Source organism: Branchiostoma lanceolatum, chromosome 4 (assembly GCF_035083965.1).
Source record: "Branchiostoma lanceolatum isolate klBraLanc5 chromosome 4, klBraLanc5.hap2, whole genome shotgun sequence".
In the NCBI taxonomy this organism is placed as follows: Eukaryota; Metazoa; Chordata; class Leptocardii; order Amphioxiformes; family Branchiostomatidae; genus Branchiostoma; species Branchiostoma lanceolatum.
Genome location: NC_089725.1, coordinates 10601387 through 10616200, shown reverse-complemented (window position 1 = coordinate 10616200; position 14814 = coordinate 10601387). Strand labels below are relative to the sequence as shown.

Below are 14814 nucleotides of genomic sequence, written 5' to 3'. Positions count from 1 at the left end.
CTGTACGCGGTATCCATGTCATATATGCATGATATTCAAGACATCGTTTTGACTATATGCCCACATCACTGTAAAATAATTATAAAGACTATGTACTAGGCAGAAATCGATTCGGCTGTCTCTCTGTTAGTTTGGTAGGCCGAAGGGCGGTTGTACCAGCCGTACATAGATACAGATAATATGTATATGAATATGCATGAGAGACACTATTTGAATATTCGGATTTATCTTGAACTGTTTTATTTTACTTTATGCTAATTGGAGAAATATCTATTTGGAAAAATATATCATGTTAAGTCGGACATTTTTTCCGCGAATCGTCTACCAGCTTACCAACAGATCTAGAGCAGTTGTTTTTCACATCATTTTCTACTTGTCATGATTTGAAAGCCTGTAACTTCATGTGATGAATATATTATCATAAAAACCATACAGATGATGATTCTTAAAAAAAAAAAACTTTGATAAACAGTGAGAAACCAGTGACATTGTATGGCAGTTAGGACAAATAAAGCTATACCGTACTTTAACACAAAAGTTACTGAAGCCAATGACAGTTCTTTGTTTTAGTTTACAGTTGACTATCACATGTACGTACATTATCTGGATATCTAACCTTTATTGACGTATACCGTACTTGATATGATAGTAGAATCTTTATTGACACAATAAAGGTACAGCGACTTTCGTAAGGTCTTCTACAACTATGCATACAAACAAACAATGGGATACAAACTAATTAACCTACGTACAAGTATAGGAATACTTCAACATGTCGAGCTTAACCTATCACTTACACTACTAGTCCTAAGATCAAAACATTCTTTGATATATTTACCTATTTGTACACAGTAATGGTTGTCTCCTAGAATGTAGTTGAATTTATCTAAAGGATAGAATGTATCAAATTCTGTTGAGCAAGTGGAAAGAAGGTTGAACAGCTGAGAGCGTTTATCATGATATCGTGAACAATCTAGGATAAAGTGTCGTTCATCTTCAATCTCATTTGGACAGATATAGCCAGCTTGTTGGCTGGCGGAAACATTAAATTCGGGAAACTCGTGACGAGGAAGTAATGCGTTTTGTGTCCATATCACTGAAAATGAAACGTTACACCAACGTAATGTTTGCTTTTACACGTTCCTTGTACCTGGTGGTCCACACCACTACATAAGGCTACGTGCTCACAGTCACATGGCCAGTGCACCAGTGCAGAAAGCTTTGCTAATTGAGGGAAGTCCACTCAGGCGTTTGGAGTTGAAGTACGGATCGATTCCACAACAGCAGTGTTGTGGTTGTCGTCGAAAAAATGTCTAATAGGCTTGCAGTATGGTAGAAGGAGTGATCGAGACTGATAGATAGGGGGGTCGTGTGGCGTAACGGCAGGATTTTCGACTCAGAACCCAGGGGTCCCGGGTCCCGGGTTCGAATCCCCTGACGCTACCGATTTAGTGTGTGAAAAAGGCCCTTTACACGAATTTTCCCACTCCACCCAAGTGTAAAAAACGGGGTCTGGGTCTGGGTTACAACATCAGCAACATAGCTGCCTGTGTCCCACGTGTATTGCAATTCCAATAAAATCCCAACAAAAAATAGTGTGGGGAGGGTTATTTCTAATGCTGTGACGAAATCTGTCTGAAATGATCCGATTGCAATTCCAATAAAATCCCAACAAAAAATAAAAAATAGTGTGGGGAGGGTTATTTCTAATGCTGTGACGAAATCTGTCTGAAATGATCCGTCGTTGTGACAGATACGCTCACTTCACAAAACAAGAGTCCGTAGAGTAATTGTGGTCTTTGTTGTGTGGGCTATTTGCTATTCTCTTCACAAGGAATAGCACTTTCTAATGTAATGAGCTGTAACTATAACTCTGGAGTACCTGAAAATATTGCTACGGTGCCCCATGTTTCATCGGGACCATAATAACCACCTACATGCCGAAATTCAAACAGATAGATGTTGGATCTTGAGTTATGAATTATAGCTGCGACCACACAAACACAGACAAAAACAGTACCCCTGTCGGAGGTCGCCGACATCCTTCCCGGAGGTAAATATCTAATCGGCAATTTTGGCGATAGAGATTGCGATCGGTATTCCTAGCTGCAACGTAAACAAAGTTTGCCATGATTTGTTTCCTAAAATAGAGTAGCTAAACAAAAGGGGGGAGATAACGTCACAGTGAGAAGCGGCCAAACACATCGAGAAACGCGCCAGACTTGAACTTGTCTTCTTCTAACAGCCTGAGCAGGTGCTTCGCAGAGTCGTCTGGGCTCTGGATCAGCCCTTGAGACTCCATGGTCTTCAATCTATAAGATAAGGAGAAGGACCGTTGCAAACAAATCTATCTATCTTCTTCTTGATACCGAACGTTTGATTTTTATGACATATTACTGTGAGCCTTCTATGTCAAAACACGCAAAGTCAAAATTAATTTAGCGTACACGTAACCCTCGACTCATCAACTTTCACTCAATCGGGACGGGGGGTGATACAGGCTTTATTTCACCTTTAACCCTCCAGTAGTTCACGTGCCAGAATGAGGAGAGAGGCCGAATGATCGGTTTTAAAACATTTTAGTGCGGCCAATTTGCATTGTGTTGAAATAAAAACGTTCACCAGAACTGTGCCATGTATAGACTCACCCGTCTTCAACTGTTTTGACCCCGCAAGACTTGATTGTCTGTAACATATCGGTGAACAACGGACCTGGGGAGTAGCTGAGCACGCGAACATCGGGCTCCTCCTCCGCCATAACCTGGGGCAGAATAGAACCAAACGCGTAAAGATGAGTAGATAAGGATCGTGGATAATAATCGTTTCGATGACGTAGCAAGCACAGATAAGGCTTCGACTTGTTTAGGGTGTCTTCAAATGTGTTTTTGGCCACTGTGTCTTGTCTGGCTTTTAATCTTTCCTGCCAGCATTTCTTTCTGTATACTGTATACTGTATACTTTTCTTTGTGTTTGGCCAGTATACCGACTACTGGGCGCCTTTTACCCATTGCTTACGTCACACTTCTATTCAGGTCACGTGAATCGGCTTCGGTTCATTCCAACTTGAGAAGGATCGGAGGGCTGATTGAAAGCTTGTTTGTTAGCGTTTTACTTTGGGTTCAGAAATACCGTACAAAATCTTTTTAAGAAGTGAAGCTCGTTTTCCTTCAATAACAAAATTATTTTTACACAACCAATTATCTTATTCACAAAGACGTTTCGGTCACGATCTGTCACCTTCCTCAGGGCACTTTTGACTGGTTTGCATTGCACTGCAGCTATAGATGTCGCTGCTCATAGATGCGGTCCCAAACGTAAATGACCGTTTTCCTGTGAATGAGGAATGAACGCACTCACCTTGAAGAACATGTTCCTGGCTGCCTTGCCGCTACAGTACAGGGAATGATGTTCCAGAGGTTCAACGGCTGCTGCAGAACTGATGTTTACAACAGTTCGTCTGGCGGCAGCGTCCGGGAAGACCTAGTATGAGAAATAGCCAATTCGAAATTGTTACCAAAAAAAATGATATTTACAACATTGTTTTATTTGTTCAACTTCATTACTCCATCCTATGATTCTACACACCAAATATTCAGTTATTTGCTGATAAATAAATAGGCTGAGCTGCTTCTGCGCTGCCACTTATTCCCTCGGGCTTATTCCCAAGATTAGGTTATACGTTTTTGGTGTTGTGTGTCTGTGAACAACATAACTCGAAAAGTGTCGAATGACTTTTTAAGATACTGTAATTGCAGAGATATTCGCGGTGGTTTTATGTTCGCGGTTTTCGCGGCGACCGTTTTACCGCGCGCGGGGGTGGGGGGGCGTAACTTTGGTCAGCTATTACTTCCTAACCATGAATAAAAAAGTAAAGTGATTTCATTTCCTCAAATACCCGCCAAGTGCCCTATCGTTTGAATGTAAAGTTTGAACATTCTGATAAAGAGATTAACTTTTAGACCGAAGCAGTTGGTCTATAATGCTTTATAAGTATGGGGTGGGGGGGGGGGGCGTAACTTTGGTCAGCTATTACTTCCTAACCATGAATAAGAAAGTAAAGTGATTTCATTTCCTCAAATACCCACCAAGTGCCCTATCGTTTGAATGTAAAGTTTGAACATTCTGATAAAGAGATTAAATTTTAGACCGGAGCAGTTGGTCTATAATGCTTTAAGTATGGGGTGGGGGGGGGCGTAACTTTGGTCAGCTATTACTTCCTAACCATGAATGAGAAAGTAAAGTGATTTCATTTCCTCAAATACCCGCCAAGTGCCCTATCGTTTGAATGTAAAGTTTGAACATTCTGATAAAGAGATTATATTTTAGACCGGAGCAGTTGGTCTATAATGCTTTATAAGTATGGGGTGGGGGGGCGTAACTTTGGTCAGCTATTACTTCCTAACCATGAATGAGAAAGTAAAGTGATTTCATTTCCTCAAATACCCACCAAGTGCCCTATCGTTTGAATGTAAAGTTTGAACATTCTGATAAAGAGATTAAATTTTAGACCGGAGCAGTTGGTCTATAATGCTTTAAGTATGGGGTGGGGGGGCGTAACTTTGGTCAGCTATTACTTCCTAACCATGAATAAGAAAGTAAAGTGATTTCATTTCCTCAAATACCCACCAAGTGCCCTATCGTTTGAATGTAAAGTTTGAACATTCTGATAAAGAGATTAAATTTTAGACCGGAGCAGTTGGTCTATAATGCTTTATAAGTATGGGGTGGGGGCGTAACTTTGGTCAGCTATTACTTCCTAACTATGAATGAGAAAGTAAAGTGATTTCATTTCCTCAAATACCCGCCAAGTGCCCTATCGTTTGAATGTAAAGTTTGAACATTCTGATAAAGAGATTAAATTTTAGACCGGAGCAGTTGGTCTATAATGCTTTATAAGTATGGGGTGGGGGGGGCGTAACTTTGGTCAGCTATTACTTCCTAACCATGAATGAGAAAGTAAAGTGATTTCATTTCCTCAAATACCCAATAAGTGCCCTATCGTTTGAATGTTAAGTTTGAACATTCTGATAAAGAGATTAAATTTTAGACCGGAGCAGTTGGTCTATAATGCTTTAAGTATGGGGTGGGGGGGGCGTAACTTTGGTCAGCTTTTACTTCCTAACCATGAATAAGAAAGTAAAGTGATTTCATTTCCTCAAATACCCACCAAGTGCCCTATCGTTTGAATGTAAAGTTTGAACATTCTGATAAAGAGATTTAATTTTAGACCGGAGCAGTTGGTCTATAATGCTTTAAGTATGGGGTGGGGGGGGGGCGTAACTTTGGTCAGCTATTACTTCCTAGCCATGAATGAGAAAGTAAAGTGATTTCATTTCCTCAAATACCCGCCAAGTGCCCTATCGTTTGAATGTAAAGTTTGAACATTCTGATAAAGAGATTAAATTTTAGACCGGAGCAGTTGGTCTATAATGCTTTATAAGTATGGGGTGGGGGGCGTAACTTTGGTCAGCTATTACTTCCTAACCATGAATAAGAAAGCAAAGTGATTTCATTTCCTCAAATACCCGCCAAGTGCCCTATCGTTTGAATGTAAAGTTTGAACATTCTGATAAAGAGATTTAATTTTAGACCGGAGCAGTTGGTCTATAATGCTTTAAGTATGGGGTGGGGGGCGTAACTTTGGTCAGCTATTACTTCCTAACCATGAATGAGAAAGTAAAGTGATTTCATTTCTTCAAATACCGACCAAGTGCCCTATCGTTTGAATGTAAAGTTTGAACATTCTGATAAAGAGATTAAATTTTAGACCGGAGCAGTTGGTCTATAATGCTTTATAAGTATGGGGTGGGGGGCGTAACTTTGGTCAGCTATTACTTCCTAACTATGAATGAGAAAGTAAAGTGATTTCATTTCCTTAAATACCCGCCAAGTGCCCTATCGTTTGAATGTAAAGTTTGAACATTCTGATAAAGAGATTAAAATCTAGACCGGAGCAGTTGGTCTAGAATGCTTTAAGTATGGGGTGGGGGGCGTAACTTTGGTCAGCTATTACTTCCTAACCATGAATAAGAAAGTAAAGTGATTTCATTTCCTCAAATACCCACCAAGTGCCCTATCGTTTGAATGTAAAGTTTGAACATTCTGATAAAGAGATTAAATTTTAGACCGGAGCAGTTGGTCTATAATGCTTTAAGTATGGGATGGGGGGGCGTAACTTTGGTCAGCTATTACTTCCTAACCATGAATAAGAAAGTAAAGTGATTTCATTTCCTCAAATACCCGCCAAGTGCCCTATCGTTTGAATGTAAAGTTTGAACATTCTGATAAAGAGATTAAATTTTAGACCGGAGCAGTTGGTCTATAATGCTTTATAAGTATGGGGTGGGGGGGCGTAACTTTGGTCAGCTATTACTTCCTAACCATGAATGAGAAAGTAAAGTGATTTCATTTCCTCAAATACCCAATAAGTGCCCTATCGTTTGAATGTTAAGTTTGAACATTCTGATAAAGAGATTAAATTTTAGACCGGAGCAGTTGGTCTATAATGCTTTAAGTATGGGGTGGGGGGGGCGTAACTTTGGTCAGCTTTTACTTCCTAACCATGAATAAGAAAGTAAAGAGATTTCATTTCCTCAAATACCCACCAAGTGCCCTATCGTTTGAATGTAAAGTTTGAACATTCTGATAAAGAGATTTAATTTTAGACCGGAGCAGTTGGTCTAAAATGCTTTAAGTATGGGGTGGGGGGGGGGCGTAACTTTGGTCAGCTATTACTTCCTAGCCATGAATGAGAAAGTAAAGTGATTTCATTTCCTCAAATACCCGCCAAGTGCCCTATCGTTTGAATGTAAAGTTTGAACATTCTGATAAAGAGATTAAATTTTAGACCGGAGCAGTTGGTCTATAATGCTTTATAAGTATGGGGTGGGGGGCGTAACTTTGGTCAGCTATTACTTCCTAACTATGAATGAGAAAGTAAAGTGATTTCATTTCCTCAAATACCCGCCAAGTGCCCTATCGTTTGAATGTAAAGTTTGAACATTCTGATAAAGAGATTAAAATCTAGACCGGAGCAGTTGGTCTATAATGCTTTAAGTATGGGGTGGGGGGCGTAACTTTGGTCAGCTATTACTTCCTAACCATGAATAAGAAAGTAAAGTGATTTCATTTCCTCAAATACCCACCAAGTGCCCTATCGTTTGAATGTAAAGTTTGAACATTCTGATAAAGAGATTAAATTTTAGACCGGAGCAGTTGGTCTATAATGCTTTAAGTATGGGATGGGGGGGCGTAACTTTGGTCAGCTATTACTTCCTAACCATGAATAAGAAAGTAAAGTGATTTCATTTCCTCAAATACCCGCCAAGTGCCCTATCGTTTGAATGTAAAGTTTGAACATTCTGATAAAGAGATTAAATTTTAGACCGGAGCAGTTGGTCTATAATGCTTTATAAGTATGGGGTGGGGGGGGGCGTAACTTTGGTCAGCTATTACTTCCTAACCATGAATGAGAAAGTAAAGTGATTTCATTTCCTCAAATACCCAATAAGTGCCCTATCGTTTGAATGTTAAGTTTGAACATTCTGATAAAGAGATTAAATTTTAGACCGGAGCAGTTGGTCTATAATGCTTTAAGTATGGGGTGGGGGGGGCGTAACTTTGGTCAGCTTTTACTTCCTAACCATGAATAAGAAAGTAAAGTGATTTCATTTCCTCAAATACCCACCAAGTGCCCTATCGTTTTAATGTAAAGTTTGAACATTCTGATAAAGAGATTTAATTTTAGACCGGAGCAGTTGGTCTATAATGCTTTAAGTATGGGGTGGGGGGGGGGGGCGTAACTTTGGTCAGCTATTACTTCCTAGCCATGAATGAGAAAGTAAAGTGATTTCATTTCCTCAAATACCCGCCAAGTGCCCTATCGTTTGAATGTAAAGTTTGAACATTCTGATAAAGAGATTAAATTTTAGACCGGAGCAGTTGGTCTATAATGCTTTATAAGTATGGGGTGGGGGGCGTAACTTTGGTCAGCTATTACTTCCTAACCATGAATAAGAAAGCAAAGTGATTTCATTTCCTCAAATACCCGCCAAGTGCCCTATCGTTTGAATGTAAAGTTTGAACATTCTGATAAAGAGATTTAATTTTAGACCGGAGCAGTTGGTCTATAATGCTTTAAGTATGGGGTGGGGGGCGTAACTTTGGTCAGCTATTACTTCCTAACCATGAATGAGAAAGTAAAGTGATTTCATTTCTTCAAATACCGACCAAGTGCCCTATCGTTTGAATGTAAAGTTTGAACATTCTGATAAAGAGATTAAATTTTAGACCGGAGCAGTTGGTCTATAATGCTTTATAAGTATGGGGTGGGGGGGGCGTAACTTTGGTCAGCTATTACTTCCTAACCATGAATGAGAAAGTAAAGTGATTTCATTTCCTCAAATACCCAATAAGTGCCCTATCGTTTGAATGTTAAGTTTGAACATTCTGATAAAGAGATTAAATTTTAGACCGGAGCAGTTGGTCTATAATGCTTTAAGTATGGGGTGGGGGGGGCGTAACTTTGGTCAGCTTTTACTTCCTAACCATGAATAAGAAAGTAAAGAGATTTCATTTCCTCAAATACCCACCAAGTGCCCTATCGTTTGAATGTAAAGTTTGAACATTCTGATAAAGAGATTTAATTTTAGACCGGAGCAGTTGGTCTATAATGCTTTAAGTATGGGGTGGGGGGGGGGCGTAACTTTGGTCAGCTATTACTTCCTAGCCATGAATGAGAAAGTAAAGTGATTTCATTTCCTCAAATACCCGCCAAGTGCCCTATCGTTTGAATGTAAAGTTTGAACATTCTGATAAAGAGATTAAATTTTAGACCGGAGCAGTTGGTCTATAATGCTTTATAAGTATGGGGTGGGGGGCGTAACTTTGGTCAGCTATTACTTCCTAACTATGAATGAGAAAGTAAAGTGATTTCATTTCCTCAAATACCCGCCAAGTGCCCTATCGTTTGAATGTAAAGTTTGAACATTCTGATAAAGAGATTAAAATCTAGACCGGAGCAGTTGGTCTATAATGCTTTAAGTATGGGGTGGGGGGCGTAACTTTGGTCAGCTATTACTTCCTAACCATGAATAAGAAAGTAAAGTGATTTCATTTCCTCAAATACCCACCAAGTGCCCTATCGTTTGAATGTAAAGTTTGAACATTCTGATAAAGAGATTAAATTTTAGACCGGAGCAGTTGGTCTATAATGCTTTAAGTATGGGATGGGGGGGCGTAACTTTGGTCAGCTATTACTTCCTAACCATGAATAAGAAAGTAAAGTGATTTCATTTCCTCAAATACCCGCCAAGTGCCCTATCGTTTGAATGTAAAGTTTGAACATTCTGATAAAGAGATTAAATTTTAGACCGGAGCAGTTGGTCTATAATGCTTTATAAGTATGGGGTGGGGGGGGCGTAACTTTGGTCAGCTATTACTTCCTAACCATGAATGAGAAAGTAAAGTGATTTCATTTCCTCAAATACCCAATAAGTGCCCTATCGTTTGAATGTTAAGTTTGAACATTCTGATAAAGAGATTAAATTTTAGACCGGAGCAGTTGGTCTATAATGCTTTAAGTATGGGGTGGGGGGGGCGTAACTTTGGTCAGCTTTTACTTCCTAACCATGAATAAGAAAGTAAAGTGATTTCATTTCCTCAAATACCCACCAAGTGCCCTATCGTTTGAATGTAAAGTTTGAACATTCTGATAAAGAGATTAAATTTTAGACCGGAGCAGTTGGTCTATAATGCTTTAAGTATGGGGTGGGGGGGGGGGGGCGTAACTTTGGTCAGCTATTACTTCCTAGCCATGAATGAGAAAGTAAAGTGATTTAATTTCCTCAAATACCCGCCAAGTGCCCTATCGTTTGAATGTAAAGTTTGAACATTCTGATAAAGAGATTAAATTTTAGACCGGAGCAGTTGGTCTATAATGCTTTATAAGTATGGGGTGGGGGGGCGTAACTTTGGTCAGCTATTACTTCCTAACCATGAATAAGAAAGCAAAGTGATTTCATTTCCTCAAATACCCGCCAAGTGCCCTATCGTTTGAATGTAAAGTTTGAACATTCTGATAAAGAGATTTAATTTTAGACCGGAGCAGTTGGTCTATAATGCTTTAAGTATGGGGTGGGGGGCGTAACTTTGGTCAGCTATTACTTCCTAACCATGAATGAGAAAGTAAAGTGATTTCATTTCTTCAAATACCGACCAAGTGCCCTATCGTTTGAATGTAAAGTTTGAACATTCTGATAAAGAGATTAAATTTTAGACCGGAGCAGTTGGTCTATAATGCTTAAAGTATGGGGTGGGGGGGCGTAACTTTGGTCAGCTATTACTTCCTAACCATGAATGAGAAAGTAAAGTGATTTCATTTCCTCAAATACCCACCAAGTGCCCTATCGTTTGAATGTAAAGTTTGAACATTCTGATAAAGAGATTAAATTTTAGACCGGAGCAGTTGGTCTATAATGCTTTATAAGTATGGGGTGGGGGGGCGTAACTTTGGTCAGCTATTACTTCCTAACCATGAATGAGAAAGTAAAGTGATTTCATTTCCTCAAATACCCACCAAGTGCCCTATCGTTTGAATGTAAAGTTTGAACATTCTGATAAAGAGATTAAATTTTAGACCGGAGCAGTTGGTCTATAATGCTTAAAGTATGGGGTGGGGGGGCGTAACTTTGGTCAGCTATTACTTCCTAACCATGAATAAGAAAGTAAAGTGATTTCGTTTCCTCAAAAACCCACCAAGTGCCCTATCGTTTGAATGTAAAGTTTGAACATTCTGATAAAGAGATTAAATTTTAGACCGGAGCAGTTGGTCTATAATGCTTTAAGTATGGGGTGGGGGGGGGCGTAACTTTGGTCAGCTATTACTTCCTAACCATGAATAAGAAAGTAAAGTGATTTCATTTCCTCAAATACCCACCAAGTTCCCTATCGTTTGAATGTAAAGTTTGAACATTCTGATAAAGAGATTAAATTTTAGACCGGAGCAGTTGGTCTATAATGCTTTATAAGTATGGGGTGGGGGGGCGTAACTTTGGTCAGCTATTACTTCCTAACCATGAATGAGAAAGTAAAGTGATTTCATTTCCTCAAAAACCCGCCAAGTGCCCTATCGTTTGAATGTAAAGTTTGAACATTCTGATAAAGAGATTAAATTTTAGACCGGAGCAGTTGGTCTATAATGCTTTAAGTATGGGGTGGGGGGGGCGTAACTTTGGTCAGCTATTACTTCCTAACCATGAATAAGAAAGTAAAGTGATTTCATTTCCTCAAATACCCACCAAGTGCCCTATCGTTTGAATGTAAAGTTTGAACATTCTGATAAAGAGATTAAATTTTAGACCGGAGCAGTTGGTCTATAATGCTTTAAGTATAGGGTGGGGGGGGGCGTAACTTTGGTCAGCTATTACTTCCTAACCATGAATAAGAAAGTAAAGTGATTTCATTTCCTCAAATACCCGCCAAGTGCCCTATCGTTTGAATGTAAAGTTTGAACATTCTGATAAAGAGATTATATTTTAGACCGGAGCAGTTGGTCTATAATGCTTTATAAGTATGGGGTGGGGGGGCGTAACTTTGGTCAGCTATTACTTCCTAACCATGAATAAGAAAGTAAAGTGATTTCATTTCCTCAAATACCCACCAAGTGCCCTATCGTTTGAATGTAAAGTTTGAACATTCTGATAAAGAGATTAAATTTTAGACCGGAGCAGTTGGTCTATAATGCTTTCAGTATGGGGTGGGGGGGGCGTTACTTTGGTCAGCTATTACTTCCTAACCATGAATAAGAAAGTAAAGAGATTTCATTTCCTCAAATACCCACCAAGTGCCCTATCGTTTGAATGTAAAGTTTGAACATTCTGATAAAGAGATTAAATTTTTAGACGGGAGCAGTTGGTCTATAATGCTTTAAGTATGGGGTGGGGGGCGTAACTTTGGTCAGCTATTACTTCCTAACCATGAATGAGAAAGTAAAGTGATTTCATTTCCTCAAAAACCCGCAAAGTGCCCTATCGTTTGAATGTAAAGTTTGAACATTCTGATAAAGAGATTAAATTTTAGACCGGAGCAGTTGGTCTATAATGCTTTAAGTATGGGGTGGGGGGGCGTAACTTTGGTCAGCTATTACTTCCTAACCATGAATAAGAAAGTAAAGTGATTTCATTTCCTCAAATACCCACCAAGTGCCCTATCGTTTGAATGTAAAGTTTGAACATTCTGATAAAGAGATTAAATTTTAGACCGGAGCAGTTGGTCTATAATGCTTTAAGTATGGGGTGGGGGGGGGGCGTAACTTTGGTCAGCTATTACTTCCTAACCATGAATAAGAAAGTAAAGTGATTTCATTTCCTCAAATACCCACCAAGTGCCCTATCGTTTGAATGTAAAGTTTGAACATTCTGATAAAGAGATTTAATTTTAGACCGGAGCAGTTGGTCTATAATGCTTTATAAGTATGGGGTGGGGGGGCGTAACTTTGGTCAGCTATTACTTCCTAACCATGAATGAGAAAGTAAAGTGATTTCATTTCCTCAAATACCCACCAAGTGCCCTATCGTTTGAATGTAAAGTTTGAACATTCTGATAAAGAGATTAAATTTTAGACCGGAGCAGTTGGTCTATAATGCTTTCAGTATGGGTGGGGGGGGGGGGGCGTAACTTTGGTCAGCTATTACTTCCTAACCATGAATAAGAAAGTAAAGTGATTTCATTTCCTCAAATACCCACCAAGTGCCCTATCGTTTGAATGTAAAGTTTGAACATTCTGATAAAGAGATTAAATTTTTAGACCGGAGCAGTTGGTCTATAATGCTTTAAGTATGGGGTGGGGGGCGTAACTTTGGTCAGCTATTACTTCCTAACCATGAATAAGAAAGTAAAGTGATTTCATTTCCTCAAAAACCCGCAAAGTGCCCTATCGTTTGAATGTAAAGTTTGAACATTCTGATAAAGAGATTAAATTTTAGACCGGAGCAGTTGGTCTATAATGCTTTAAGTATGGGGTGGGGGGGCGTAACTTTGGTCAGCTATTACTTCCTAACCATGAATAAGAAAGTAAAGTGATTTCATTTCCTCAAATACCCACCAAGTGCCCTATCGTTTGAATGTAAAGTTTAAACATTCTGATAAAGAGATTAAATTTTAGACCGGAGCAGTTGGTCTATAGTGCTTTAAGTATGGGGTGGGGGGCGTAACTTTGGTAAGCTATTACTTCCTAACCATGAATAAGAAAGTAAAGTGATTTCATTTCCTCAAATACCCACCAAGTGCCCTATCGTTTCAATGTAAAGTTTGAACATTCTGATAAAGAGATTAAATTTTAGACCGGAGCAGTTGGTCTACATGTATAATGCTTTATAAGTATGGGGTGGGGGGGCGTAACTTTGGTCAGCTATTACTTCCTAACCATGAATGAGAAAGTAAAGTGATTTCATTTCCTCAAATACCCACCAAGTGCCCTATCGTTTGAATGTAAAGTTTGAACATTCTGATAAAGAGATTAAATTTTAGACCGGAGCAGTTGGTCTATAATGCATTAAGTACTTAAAACCACCGCGAACATTTCTGTCCAATACTGTAGCAGTATATGACTATAATCATGGGCCCCAAAGCGACTTTCCCTGGTACTGCAGTAGAACTTTTGATCTCTCGCGTTCTGGATATGGCATATGCCATGTTCGTGCTTTTTGAGTGGTAGATAGCTTTTGTTTCGCCCGACATCAGCCTATCCTTAATGATCTACATACATGGCCTAAGTGTGTACTGAGTTTAGAAATTCCGTCCTAGAAATAAATACCTCCATGAATTTGGCCGTTAGAGCGATGACAGATGTCAGGTTGGCGGCGAAGTACTTGTGAAGAATCTGAGGATCAGAATGTTCCGCTGCCTTCTTGGTTAAATCGCCGAGGGTTCCCGCGTTGTGGATCATCAGGGCATTCTTAAGTTAAAAGCGCCTACAGAGACAAAAGCGCTGCTGTAAATGTGTATAAACACTTTGAAACTTTCTGTATTTATAAAAGTGTCAATAAAGCTTCTTCATCTAAATACCTAAGGATCTCCATGGGCTTTCCCAGCAACACTTAACGGTAACTTTTAAAAAAATGTTAAATAGGCTTGATATATATAATATATACAGTTTATATATGAGGAGGGCCAACAAATGCATTGAATTCACTTGTTATTGCAGAAGGTTTTGGGAACGTTCGCCAGTTCATTGGGTTGCTCCGCTGTATTCATGGGCTGTCTGTCAAAACTACGTGACAACCGGACGCCCTTCCGTGTGAATTTTGGCGTTCGATTCCCGATTGGAATAAAGTATGATTATAATTGTCATCTGTCAGTAACACTTTAATTAAATGATGAATTAAGGATAACAAATGACATGCATTGTGGAATTAAAGCGACCAATCATGGATAATATACCGAATCAGAGCGGGTTGGCTACGATTAATGATGAATCAAAAAAAGTCGCTACGCCTCACAAAATTCGCGCGGTGAAACTGAGGGCATCATGGCCCTCTTACCTGGTTGAGCGTCTGCGAAGATGTCAAAGAACAGTGCGGGGTAGGCTGTAGAATCCTCCATGTCTCCTGTCACCAACTTTACCTCCAGCTGATTCGGACACTTCTCTTCCACCAGCCGTTTGGTTTCCTGTAGACCTTGTAGCGAGCGGCCGGTCAGCACCAGGCGGGAGCCCTCCCCTAGTCGCCCCGCCAGCTGCACGGCGATGCTCCGGCCCAGCCCGCGGCTCCCTCCCGTCACGGCGCAGAACGTGGCGGGGCCGAACACGACAGACGA

General features: G+C 39.7%; 1 protein-coding gene across 1 annotated transcript; it reads right to left on the bottom strand.

The window, feature by feature from the left end:
- Positions 1–1654: 1654 nt before the first annotated feature.
- LOC136432525 (sepiapterin reductase-like) lies at positions 1655–13977 on the bottom strand. The gene is made up of 4 exons (XM_066423884.1): positions 13814–13977; positions 3358–3480; positions 2649–2761; positions 1655–2312 (listed from the first exon to the last, which is right to left on the bottom strand). Exons 1-4 carry the CDS (start codon positions 13943–13945, stop codon positions 2180–2182), a joined length of 501 nt encoding a protein of 166 aa, XP_066279981.1. The 5' UTR covers positions 13946–13977; the 3' UTR covers positions 1655–2179.
- Between the last annotated feature and the right edge of the window lie 837 nt (positions 13978–14814).